This window comes from Bos indicus, chromosome X, assembly GCF_029378745.1.
Source record: "Bos indicus isolate NIAB-ARS_2022 breed Sahiwal x Tharparkar chromosome X, NIAB-ARS_B.indTharparkar_mat_pri_1.0, whole genome shotgun sequence".
NCBI lineage: Eukaryota > Metazoa > Chordata > Mammalia > Artiodactyla > Bovidae > Bos > Bos indicus.
The window spans coordinates 40,076,523-40,091,109 of record NC_091789.1 but is presented as its reverse complement, the minus strand read 5'-3'; the positions used below and the strand labels follow the sequence as shown (position 1 = coordinate 40,091,109).

Here is a 14,587-nt window from a genome sequence, read left to right as displayed (position 1 = left end):
CTCAGACGCCCTGCCAGGTGTCTTCCCCAGGTGTCTTCACCTTTGGGAGCCACCTTCCTCCCAGCCCTTCCCACACCATGGCCTCCACTGTCAGCAGATGCACTGGCCCCTGCCCAGAGCCTAGAGAAAGAACAGAGAGCAGAAACAACTGGGACGGACGTGTCCTTGCCAGGCCTGGGATGGCACCACACAAGGATCACAGAATTCAAACCTCAAAAAACCCACTAGGTTACTGTCACCTCGTTCAACCGCTGAGGAGGAGCCGAGGGATAGAGAGATAGCCCATGACTGTAGGGGACATGACCACGTGCACCTCCATTCTCACTTCTTTCCTTGTACCTGGTTGGGGTTCCTTGTTTACTGGAGGAGGGTGGAGGCAGAGGAGCAGAGCTGCGGTCCTGAACCTCAGCAGCATCTCAGCACCTTGCAGGGAGCCTCCGTTTCCATGTGTCTGTGAGGACGGGGACAAAGTCCCAGAGGCACCCAGCTCAGGGCCTTCCGGGCCTTTCTTTCCCCAAACACAGCAGAGCCACAGTTCTCACAGGCCCACAAGGCCCCACCTGATTTGGCTCCTACCCTAGTGGCCTGCTTTCTTCAGCACTGGATTCACCCCAGTAGCTATGAAGGCCATCCTTCCATCCTTAGAACATTCCAGTGTGTTCCTACCTCAGAGCCTTTGTAGGGTGTGAGGAGTCACATTGTGTCCCCTCAGTCAGGTGCTGGAGTCTCAATCCCCTGTACCTCGCTGGACCTTACAGACAAAGGAAAGGTCTTCTTAGAGCTGACGATGGTCAAGTGAGCTCATTAGGATGGAACCTCCTCTAACAGGATGGCTGTCTCCATACAAAGGACACATTTAGAGACAGACAAACACAGAGGAGAACTCCGGGAGAGGAGGAAGGCAGAGCTCTCCAAGCCCAGACATGCCCACCATGGCCAGCAAAGCCCCAGAAGTGAGGGGGCAGATATGGGACAGACTCTCCACATCCATCATGAGAACCAACGTCAGTCGACACCTTGACCTCAGTTGCTGGCCTCCTGAACCAATGCGGTTTGTAGTTTGAGCCACCCAGCCTGTGTGACCCTGACACAAAACCCCTTCTCCAAAGAAGACTCTTTCTTCAAAGATGACATAGATGTCCAACAGGCACATGAAAAGAAGCTCAACATATGGTCCTAATTATTAGATTAATACAAATCAACACTCCACTGAAGTATTTCGCCTTACACTGGTCAGAATGGCCATCATCAATAAAACCTGTGAAGAATAAATGCTGGAGAGGGTGCAGAGAAAAGGGAACCCTTGTACATTGTTGGTGAAATGTAAATGAGTACAGTCAATAGGGAGAACAGTATGGAGGATCCTTAAACAACTACAAACAGAACTACCAGATGATCCAGCAATCCCACTCCTAAATATATATCTGGAAAAGACAGAAACTCTAATAGGAAAAGATACATGCACCCAATGTTCATTGCAGCACTATTTACAGGAGACAAGATATGGAAGAAACCCAAATGTCCATCAACGGATGATTGGATAAAGAAGATGTAAGGTTTACACACACACATGCACACACACGCACAGGAATACAGTTCAGCCATGAAAAATAATGAAGTAATACCATCTGTGGCAACACAGATGGACCTAGATTATCATATTAAGAGAAGGAAGTCAGAAAGAGAAAGACAAATATTCTATGGTATCACTTATATGTGGAATCTAAAAAGATGATACAAATGAAATTATTTACAAAGCAGAAACAGACTCAGAGAACAAATTTATGGTTACCAAAGAGGAAAAGCAGGGGAAGGGATAAATTAGGAGTTTGAGAGTAACAGATACACACGACTATGTATAAAATAGGACCACTGTGGTGCTGGGGAAGGCTCTTGAGAGTCCCTTGGACAGCAAGGAGATCAGCCAGTCCATTCTACAGGAAATCAACCCCAAATATGCATTGGAAGGACTGATGCTAAAGGTGATGGCAAGAGCTGACTCACCTGGGCTCTGTCCTCTCCGCACCCGAGTCTCTTCTCCTCACATCACGTCCCCAGTCTCTCAGATACCACGATGTCAGGAAGTTAGGACATGCCTAGTGTGCTCTTCTCACCCCAGGGGCTCCCAGGGCCAATGACAGGGGCGCGAACCTGGGATCCCTTCAGTCCTTCTCAGGGACCTCACTTTGTATCTGGGTAGGAGTTCTGATTCTCTCTCCTCCCACACTAAGCCCCCAGCCCTGGTCTCTCTGAGACCCAAATGTCAGGAAGTCTGCTCCCTATACCAGGAACCCATTCTGAACCCTGTATGTTAGGAAGGCAGCCCCCTATACCAGGTCCCCAGTCTCTCTGAGCCCTGCTGCTGCTGCTAAGTCGCTTCAGTCATGTCCAACTCTGTGTGACCCCATAAACAGAAGCCCACCAGGCTCCCCCGTCCCTGGGATTCCCCAAGGTAAGAACACTGGAGTGGGTTGCCATTTCCTTGTCCAATGCGTGAAAGTGAAGTTGCTCAGTCGTGTCCCACTCTTACTTACCCGTGGGCTGCAGCCTACCAGGCTCCTCTGTCCATGGGATTTTCCAGGCAAGAGCACTGGTGTGGGGTCTCTGAGCCCCGGATGTGAGGAAATACAGCATATGTTCATCTGCCCTATGCCCTCCCAGAGCCCACTATGCTCTGGGGTCCAGCATCCCCTGAGTCCTCCCTCAGTGTCCTCACCTTGACCCTCAAAATAACTAAGATCTTCCCGCCTGCCCATCTGAGGCCCTGCCCCTTCTAACAGTTGCCTAATGTCTCTGAGATGCAGATGCGCAAGTCAGAACAGGCTGCCAAGTGCTCATCCCACCACCAAGGTGGCCCAGGGCTGACAGCAGGGGCAGGGATCAGTGGGGTTACCTTTCATCATCCCTCAGGGACCACATCTTGAGCCCTGGCAGATCTGGGGATGCCCTTTGTGTTGACCAGAGGCGGGACCCTCACATCAAGGCTCAGGGAGCACAGAGGGTGGATGAGCACATGTTGCATTTCCTGACATCCAGGTCTCAGAGAAACTGGGGACCTGGGAAAGGGGGCGTGGCCTCAGGTGAGCAGAGGGAAGAAGCCCGGCTCCTCCAGAGTTTCAAGTTGAGGACCCTGAGGGAGGACTGAGCGGGCTCTGGACCCCAATCGGAGGAGACCTCAGAGAAGCTTGTAGCTGCTGCCGGTCCTTGGCGGCCCTGGGGTAGGATGAGCCCAATGTGCGGGGTTTCACTTCCTCATATCCAGATCTCAGACTGGAGACCTGGTTAGGGGGCCTGACTTCCTGACGTCCGGATCTCAGACTGGGGACCTTGCATATGGGGCTGGGCCTTAAGTACAATGAGAGGCATACACATACAGAGAGAGACACACACACACGCCAAGAACCAGACACACTCACAATGAGAGAGACACACACACTGAGAGACACACGAAACACACTGAGAGACACACATACTGAGAGACACACACAGAGACAGGCTGACTAGAGGGACACACACACTGACAGAGACACCCTCATCCAGGAAACAACACACACTCCTGAGAGCTAGACACACACACACACACACACACACTGAGGGAGAGAAACTTAAACAAGGAGCGTGAGACACACACTCACACACTGAGAGAGAAACTTAAACAAGGAGAGCGAGACACACACTCACACACTGAGAGAGACATACAAACACTGAGAGAGAGACACATGCAACTTATAGGGAGAGACACACATATTAAGCAACACATACAGACACTATGAAAGAGAGCCACTACACTGAGGCAGACACACAATGAGACAGAAACACACACATGGAGAATGAGACACCCTGGGAGACACACAAACAGAGACACTGTGAGAGTCACACAGGGACACACACTCAGAGACACACATACTGAAAAGGACACACACACTGAGAGTTAGGCATGCACACTGAGAGAGACAGACAAACAAACACACACACACACACTGAGAAAGACACACACATGATAAAGACACACACTGAGAAAGACACACACTGAGAGAGAGACAAAAACACACTGAGACACACACAGAGACATGCAAACTGAGAGCAGCACACACACTGAGAGACAGACACACTGAGAGACATACACATACAGAGAGAGACACACACACACTGAGAGACACACACACACTGAGAGACATACCCTTGCAGAGAGATACACAAAAACATGGACACATACACACACACTGAGAATCAGACACAATCACACTGAGAGAGAGACACACTGTGAAAGAGTGAACACACAACCTACAGATACTCATACGCTCTGAGAGACTCACACACTGAGAGACACACACACACTTAGACGCAAAAACACACTGAGAGACACACACAGAGACACACAGAGACATGCAAACTGAGAGGGACACACACACACTGAGAGACACACACACTGAGAGACATACACATACGGAGACACACACACACACACCAAGAACCAGACACACTCACAATGAAAGAGACACACACACTGAGACAGACACACATACTGAGACCCAAAAACACACTGAGAGACATACATATTGAGAGACACACACAGAGATACACAGAGACAGGCACACTAGAGGCACACACACAGTTAGGGAGACACCCTCATCCAGGAAGAGACACACACTCCTGAGAGTGAGCTATACACACACACTGAGGCAGAGAAACTTAAACAAGGAGAGAGAGACACACACTCACACACTGAGAGAGACACACAAACACTGAGAGAGAGACACACACCAAGAGAGAGACAAAAGTACATGGAGAGACACAGACAGAGACACACAGAGACATGCAAACTGAGAGGGACACACACACTGAGAGAGACATCGTCATCCAGGAAGAGACACACAATCCTGAGAGTGAGATATACACACACACACACTGAGGGAGAGAAACTTAAACAAGGAGAGTGAGACACACACTTATACACTGAGAGAGACACACAAGCACTGAGAGAGAGAGACAGACACAACTTAGAGGGAGAGACACACACATTGAGCAACACACAGACACTAAGAAGAGACCCACAACACTGAGGCAGACACACAATGAGACAGAAACACACACATGGAGTGAGAGACACACTGGGAGACACACAAACAGAAACACTTTGAGAGTCACAGTGAGAACAACACACACAGACAAGCACACACTGAAAGCGACACACACAAACTGAGAGTTAGCCATGCACACTGAGAGAAACAGACAAACACACACACACACTGAGAAAGACACACACATGATAAAGACACATACATTCAAAGACACATACTGAGAAAGACTGAACACACAACATACAGAGAAACACACACACTGAGAGAAAGACAAAAACACACTGTTAGACACACACAGAGACACACAGAGACATGCAAACTGAGAGGGAAACACACACTGAGAGACACACACACTCAGAGACATATACATACAGAGAGATACACACATACAGGCTATGAAATAGATACACTCACAATGAGAGAGACACATACACTGAGAGAGACACACACACTGAGAGAGAGACAAAAACACACTGATAGCCACACATACTGAGAGACACACACACAGACACACAGAGACAGGCAGACTAGAGGGACATGCACACTGAGAGACACACCCTCCTCCAGGAAGAGACACACACTCCTCAGAGAGAGAGATATATACACACACACACTGAGGGAGAGAAACAAACTGGGAGAGCGAGACACATGCTCACACACTGAGAGAGACACACAACTTAGAAGGAGAGACACACACACAACTTACAGGGAGAGACACACACATTGAGAAACATACAGACACTAAGAAGAGACCCAAAACACTGATTCAGACACACAATGAGACAGAAACACACACATGGAGATAGAGATACACTGGGAGACACACAAACAGAGACACTGTGAGTCACAGACAGAAACACACACACAGAGACACACACACTGAAAGGGACACACACACACTGAGATTTAGCCATGCACACTGAGAGAGACAGACAGACACACACACACACTGAGAAAGAAACACACACATGAGAAAGACACACATTGTGAAAGAGTGAACACACAACATACAGAGAAACACACACACTGAGAGACACACTGAGAGAGAGACAAATACACACTGAGAGACACACACAGAGACACATAGAGACATGCAAACTGAGAGGGACACACACACTGAGAGACAGACTCACTGAGAGACATACACATACAGAGAGAGACACACACACACACCAAGAACCAGACACACTCACAATGAGAGAGACACACGCACTGAGACAGACACACATACTGAGGCACAAAAACACACTGAGAGACACACATACTGAGAGACACACACAGAAACAGGCAGACTAGAGGGACACACACACTCAGAGAGACACTCTCATCCAGGAAGAGACACACACTCCTGAGAGCTAGACACACACATACACACACACACACAATAAGGGAGAGAAACTTAAACACGGAGAGTGAGACACAACCTCACACAGAGAGAGAGACACAAAAACACTGAGAGAGAGACACACACACAACTTAGAGGAAGAGACACACACATTGAGCAACATACACAGACACTATGAAAGAGACCCACTACACTGAGGCAGACACACAATGAGACAGAAACACACACATGGACAGACACACTTGGAGACACACAAACAGAGACACTGTGAGAGTCACACAGAGAAACACACACATAGAGGGACACACACTGAAAAGGATACACACACACTGAGAGTTAGCCACGCACACTGTGAGAGACAGACAAACACACACACACACTAAGAAAGACACACACATGAGAAAGTCACACACTGTGAAAGAGTTAACACACAACATACAGAGACCCACACAGTCTGAGAGACACACACACTGAGAGAGCGAGAGACATCCACACTGGGAAGGAGAAACACACTGTGAGAGACACACACCCTGAGAGAGACACACACACTGAGACAGAGACAAAAACACACTGAGAGACACACACAGAAACACACAGAGACATGCAAACTGACATGGACACACATATTGAGTGAGACACTAACTGAGAGACACACTGAGAGACATATACATACAGACACACACACACACACAAAGGCTAAGAACGAGACACACTCACAATGAGAAAGACACAGTGACTGAGAGAGACACACACACTGAGAGAGAAACAAAATCACACAGAGACACACATTATGAGAGACACACACAGAGACACAGAGAGACAGGCAGACTAGAGGGACATATACACTGAGAGAGACACCCTCCTCCAGGAAGATATACACACTCCTGAGACCAAGATATACACACACACTGAGGGAGAGAAACAAACTGGGAGAGCAATACACACACTCACACACTGAGAGACACACGAACACTGAGCGAGAGACACACACAGAGAGACAAAAGTACATGGAGGGACACACAGAGACATACAGAGGCATGCAAACTGAGAGGGACAAACACACTGAGAGGCACACACACTGAGAGACCTATACATACAGAGAGAGACACACACACACACGCCAAGACCAGACACACTCACAATGAGAGAGACACACACACTGAGACAGACACACATACTGAGAGACACACACAGATACAGGCAGACTAGAGGGACACACACACTCAGAGAGACAGCCTCATCCAGGAAGAGACACACACTCCTGAGAGCTAGACACACACACACACACACACACACACACACACACACACTGAGGGAGAGAAACTTAAACAAGGAGAGCGAGTCACACACTCACACACTGAGAGAGACACACAAACACTGAGAGAGAGACACACACACAACTTAGAGGGACATACACACACAGTGAGCAACACACAGACACTAAGAAAGGGACCCACTACACTGAGGCAGACACACAATGAGACAGAAACACACACATGGAATGAGAGACACACTGGGAGACACACAAACAGAGACACTGTGAGAGTCACAGTGAAAAACACACACAGAGAGACACATACTGAAAAGGACACACACACACTGAGAATTAGCCACACACACTGTGAGCGACAGACAAACACACACACACTGAGAAAGACACATACATGAGCAAGTCACACACTGTGAAAGAGTGAACACATAGCATACAGAGACCCACACAGTCGGAGAGACACACACACTGAGACAGAGAGAGACATCCACACTGGGAAGGAGAAACACACTGTGAGAGACACACACCCTGAGAGAGACACACACATGGAGACAGAGACAAAAACACACTGAGAGACACACACAGAGACACACAGAGACATGCAAACTGAGAAGGACACACGCACTGAGAGACGCACTGAGAGACACACACACTGAGGGACATACACATACAGAGAGACACACACACACACACTGGCTAAGAACCAGACACACTCACAATGAGAGAGACACACAGATTGAGAGAGACACACACACTGAGAGAGAGACAAAAACACACTGATAGCCACACATACTGAGAGACACACACTGAGACACACAGAGACAGGCAGACTAAAGGGACATGCACACTGAGAGAGACACCCTCCTCAAGGAAGAGACACACACTCCTGAGAGCGAGATATATATATATATATATATATATATATATATACACACACACACACACACACACACACACTGAGGCAGAGAATCTTAAACAAGGAGAGTGAGACACACACTCACACACACTGAGAGACACACACACTGAGAGACATACACATAGAGACACACACTCACAATGAGAGAGACACACATACTGAGACAGACACACATACTGGGACACAAAAATACACTGAGAGACACACATACTGAGAGACACACACAGAGACAGGCAGACTAGAGGGACACACACACTCAGAGAGACAGCCTCATCCAGGAAGAGACACACATGCCTGAGAGTGAGATATACACACACACACTGAGGGAGAGAAACAAACTGGGAGAGCGAGACACACACTCACACACTGGGAGAGACACACAAACACAGAGAGGGACACACACTGAGATAGACAAAAGTACACAGAGAGACACACAGAGACACACGGAGGCATGAAAACTAGGAGGGGCACACACACTGAGAGACCTATACATACAGAGACACACACACACACACGCCAAGGCCAGACACACTCAGAGAGACACACACACTGAGACAGACACACATACTAGACACAAAAACACACTGAGAGACACCCATAATGAGTGACACACACAGAGACAGGCTGACTAGAGGGACACACACACTCAGAGAGACAGCCTCATCCAGGAAGAGACACACACTCCTGAGAGCTAGACACACACACACACACACACACACTGAGGGAGAGAAACTTAAACAAGGAGAGTGAGACACACACTCACACCCTGAGAGAGACACAAAAACACTGAGAGAGAGACACACACACAACTTAGAGGGAAAGACACACACATTGAGCAACACACACAGACACTACGAAAGAAACCCACTACACTGAGGCAGACAAACAGTGAGACAGAAACACACACATGGAATGAGAGACACACTGGGAGACACACAAACAGAGACACTGTGAGAGTCACGGTGAAAAACACACACAGAGAGACACGTACTGAAAAGGACACACACACACTGAGAGTTAGCCACGCACACTGTGAGAGACAGACAAACACACACACACACACTGAGAAAGACACACACATGAGAAAGTCACACACTGTGAAAGAGTGAACACACAACATACAGAGATCCACACAGTCTGAGAGACACACACACTGAGAGAGAGAGAGAGATATCCACACTGGGATGGAGAAACACACTGTGAGAGACACACACCCTGAGAGAGACACACACACAGAGACAGAGATAAAACACACTGAGAGACACACACAGAGACACACAGAGACATGCAAACTGAGAAGGACACACATACTGAGAGACACACAAGAGAGACATACACATACAGAGAGAGACACACACACACATGCCAAGACCATACACACTCACAGTGAGAGAGACACACAGATTGAGAGAGACACTCACACTGAGAGAGAGACAAAAAACACACTGATAGCCACACATACTGAGAGATACAAACTGAGACACACAGAGACAGGCAGACTAGAGGAACATGCACACTGAGAGAGACACCCTCCTCCAGGAAGAGACACACACCCCTGAGAGCGAGATATATATACACACACTGAGGGAGAGAAACAAACTGGGAGAGTGAGACACACTCTCACACACTGAGAGAGACACACAAACACTGAGAGAGAGACACACACTGAGAGAGACAAAAGTACATGGAGAGACACACAGAGACACACAGAGATATGCAAACTGAGTGGGACACACACACTGAGAGGCACACACACTGAGAGACATACACATACAGAAAAAGACACACACACACGCCAAGACCAGACACACTCACAATGAGAGAGACACCCACACTGAAACAGACACACCTACTGATACACAAAAACACACGGAGAGACACCCATAATGAGAGACACACACAGAGACAGGCAGACTAGAGGGACACACACACTCAGAGAGACACCCTCATCCAGGAAGAGACACACACTCCTGAGAGCTAGACACACAAACACACACACACACTGAGGGGGAGAAACTTAAACAAGGAGAGCTAGACACATACTCACATACTGAGAGACACACACAAACAGTGAGAGAGAGACACACACACAACTTAGAGGGAGAGACACACACATTGAGCAACACACAGACACTACGAAAGAGACCCACTACACTGAGGCAGTCATACAATGAGACAGAAACACACACATGGAGAGAGAGACACACTGGGAGACACACAAACACAGACACTGTGAGAGTCACAGAGAGAAACACACACACTGAAAGGGACACACACACGCTAAGAGTTAGCCATGCACACTGAGAGAGACAGACAAACACATACTCACACTGAGAAAGACACACACATGGAAAGACACACACTGTGAAAGAGTGAACACACAACATACAGAGAAACACACACACTGTGAGACACACACACTGAGAGAGAGACAATAACACACTGAGAGACACACACAGGACACACAGAGACATGCAAACTGAGATTGACACACACAGAGACACACACACTGAGAGACATACACACAGAGAGACATACACATACAGAGAGAGACACACACACACACTAAGAACCAGAAACACTCACAATGAGAGAGACACACAGACTGAGAGAGACTCACAGACTGAGAGAGAGAAAAAAACACACTGAGAAACACACATATTGAGAGACACACACAGAGATGCACAGAGACAGGCAGACTAGAGGCACTCACACACAGAGGGAGACACCCTCATCCAGGAAGAGACACATGCTCCTGAGAGTGAGATATATATATATATATATATATATATATATACACACACACACACAGAGACAGACACACAGACACAGAGAGACATGCAAACTGAGAGGGACGCACACACTGAGAGAGACACCCTCATCCAGGAAGAGACACACACTCCTGAGATCTAGACACACACACACACACTGAGGGAGTGAAACTTAAACAAGGAGAGCGAGACACACACTCACATACTGAGAGAGACACACAAACACTGAGAGAGAGACAAAAGTACACAGAGAGACACAGACAGAGACACATAGCAACATGCAAACTGAGAGGGACACAAACACTGAGAGAGACATCCTCATCCAAGAAGAAACACACACTCCAGAGAGTGAGATATACACAAACAAACTGAGGGAGACAAACTTAAACAAGGAGAGAGAGACACACACTCACACACTGAGAGAGACACACAAACACTAAGAGAGACACACACACACACAACTTAGAGGGAGTGACACACACACTGAGCAACACACAGACTAAGAAGAGATCCACAACACTGAGGTAGACACACAATGAGACAGAAACAAACACATGGAGAGAGAGCCACACTGGGAGACACACAAACAGAGACACACACACTGAAAGGGACACACACACATTGAGAGTTAGCCATGCACCCTGACAGAGACAGACAAACATACACACACACACTGAGAAAGACACACACATGAGAAAGACTCACACTGTGAAAGAGTGAACACACAGCATACAGAGAAATATACACACTGCGAGACACACAGACTGAGAGAGAGACAAAATCACACTGAGAGACACACACAGGACACACAGAGAGACATGCAAACTGAGAGGGACACACACACTGAGAGAGACACCCTCATCCAGGAAGAGACACACACTCCTGAGATCTAGACACACACACAGAGGGAGACACCCTCATCCAGGAAGAGACAATGCTCCTGAGAGTGAGATACACACACACAGAGACAGACACACAGACACAGAGAGACATGCAAACTGAGAGGGACACACACACTGAGAGAGACACCCTCATCCAGGAAGAGACACACACTCCTCAGAGCTAGACACACACACACACACACACACACACACACACACACACACTAAGGGAGTGAAACTTAAACAAGGAGAGCGAGACACACACTCACACACTGAGAGAGACACACACACAACTTAGATGGAGAGACACACACATTGAGCAGCAGACAGACACTAAGAAGAGACCCACAACACAGAGGCAGACACACAATGAGACAGAAACACACACATGGAGAGAGAGACACACTGGGAGACACACAAACAGAGACACTGTGAGAGTCACAGAGAGAAACACACACACAGAGACACACACACTGAAAGGGACAGGCACACACTGAGAATTAGCCATGCACACTGAGAGAGATAGACTAACACACCCACACACACACACTGAGAAAGACACACACATGAGAAAGACACACTGAGAAAGACACACAATTTTGAAAGACGTACACTGAGAAAGACTGGACATACATCATACAGAGAAACACACACCCTGAGAAACAAACACACTGAGAGAGAAACAAAAACACACTGAGACACACACAGAGACATGCAAATTAAGAGCGACACACACATTGAGAGACACACACTCTGAGAGACATAAACATACAGAGACACACACACACTGAGAGAGACATACCCACTGAGAGAGAGTCACAAAACACTGAGAGACACACAGACAGATACATAGAGACACACAACTGAGAGATACACACCCTGAGAGACATACCCTTGCTGAGAGAGATACACAAAAACATGGACACACACACACACACACACTGAGAACTAGACACAATCACACTGAGAGAGACACACACTGTGATAGAGTGAACACATAACCTACAGAGACCCACACAGTCTGAGAGACACACACCACTGTGAGATAGAGACATTCACACTGAGAGAAACCCACTGTGAGAGACACACATTCTGAGAGAGACACACACACTGAGAGAGAGACAAAAACACACTGAGAGACACACACAGAGACACACAGATACATGCAACCTGAGAGGGACACACATACTGAGAGACACACACACTGAGAGACATACACATAGACAGAGACACACACACACGTGCCAAGAACCAGACACACTCACAATGAGAGAGACACACACACTGAGACAGTCACACGTACTGAGAAACAAAAACACACTGAGAGACACACACACTGAGAGATACACACAGAGACAGGCAGACTAGAGGGATACATATATTGAGAGAGACACCCTCATCCAGGAAGAGACACACAATCCTGAGAGTTAGAGACATGCAGAGACACACAGAGACATGCAACCTGAGACTGACACACAAACTCAGAGACACACACACTGAGAGACACACACTGAGAGACATACACACTGAGAGACATACACATACAGAGACACACACACACACACTGAGAGACACACACACTGAAAGAGAGACTAAAACACACTGAGAGACACACACAGAGACATTCAAACTGAGAGGGACACACACACTGAGAGAGACACCCTCATCTATGAAGAGACAAACACTCCTGAGAGCTAGAGACATACACACTGAGGGAGAGAAACTTAAACAAGGAGAGCGAGACACACACTTACACACTGAGAGAGACACACAAACACTAAGAGAGAGACACACACACACAACTTAGAGGGAGAGACACACACATTGAGCAACACACAGACACTATGAAAGAGACACACTACACTGAATCAGACACACAATGAGATAGAAACACACACATGTCGAGAGAAACACTGGGAGACACACAAACAGAGACACAGTGAGAGTCATAGAGAGAAAAACACACAGAGACACACACACTGAAAGGGACACACACACGCTGAGAGTTAGCCAAGCACACTGAGAGAGACAGACTAACACACACACACACTGAGAAAGACACACACATGAGAAAGACACACACATGGGAAAGACACACACTGTGAAAGAGTGAACACACAACATACAGAGAAACACACACACTGAGAGACACACATACTGAGGGAGAGACAAAAACACACTGAGAGAGACACACAGAGAAGGCAGACTAGAGGCACACACACACTGAGGGAGACACCCTCATCCAGGAAGAGACACACACTCCTCAGAGCTAGACACACACACACACACACACACACACACTAAGGGAGAGAAACTTAAACAA

The 14,587-nt window shown here is 47.6% G+C and overlaps 1 protein-coding gene across 1 annotated transcript in view; it reads left to right on the top strand.

Annotated features, from left to right (window-relative positions):
• The first annotated feature begins 932 nt into the window (after nucleotides 1–932).
• LOC109561910 (histone-lysine N-methyltransferase PRDM7) overlaps nucleotides 933–14,587 on the top strand; it is a 62,499-nt gene continuing 48,844 nt past the window's right edge. The window contains exons 1-2 of the mRNA XM_070784075.1: nucleotides 933–1,004; nucleotides 2,963–3,080. Coding sequence (XP_070640176.1) covers nucleotides 933–1,004; nucleotides 2,963–3,080 — 190 coding nt within the window. The remainder of the gene's footprint in view (nucleotides 1,005–2,962; nucleotides 3,081–14,587) is intronic.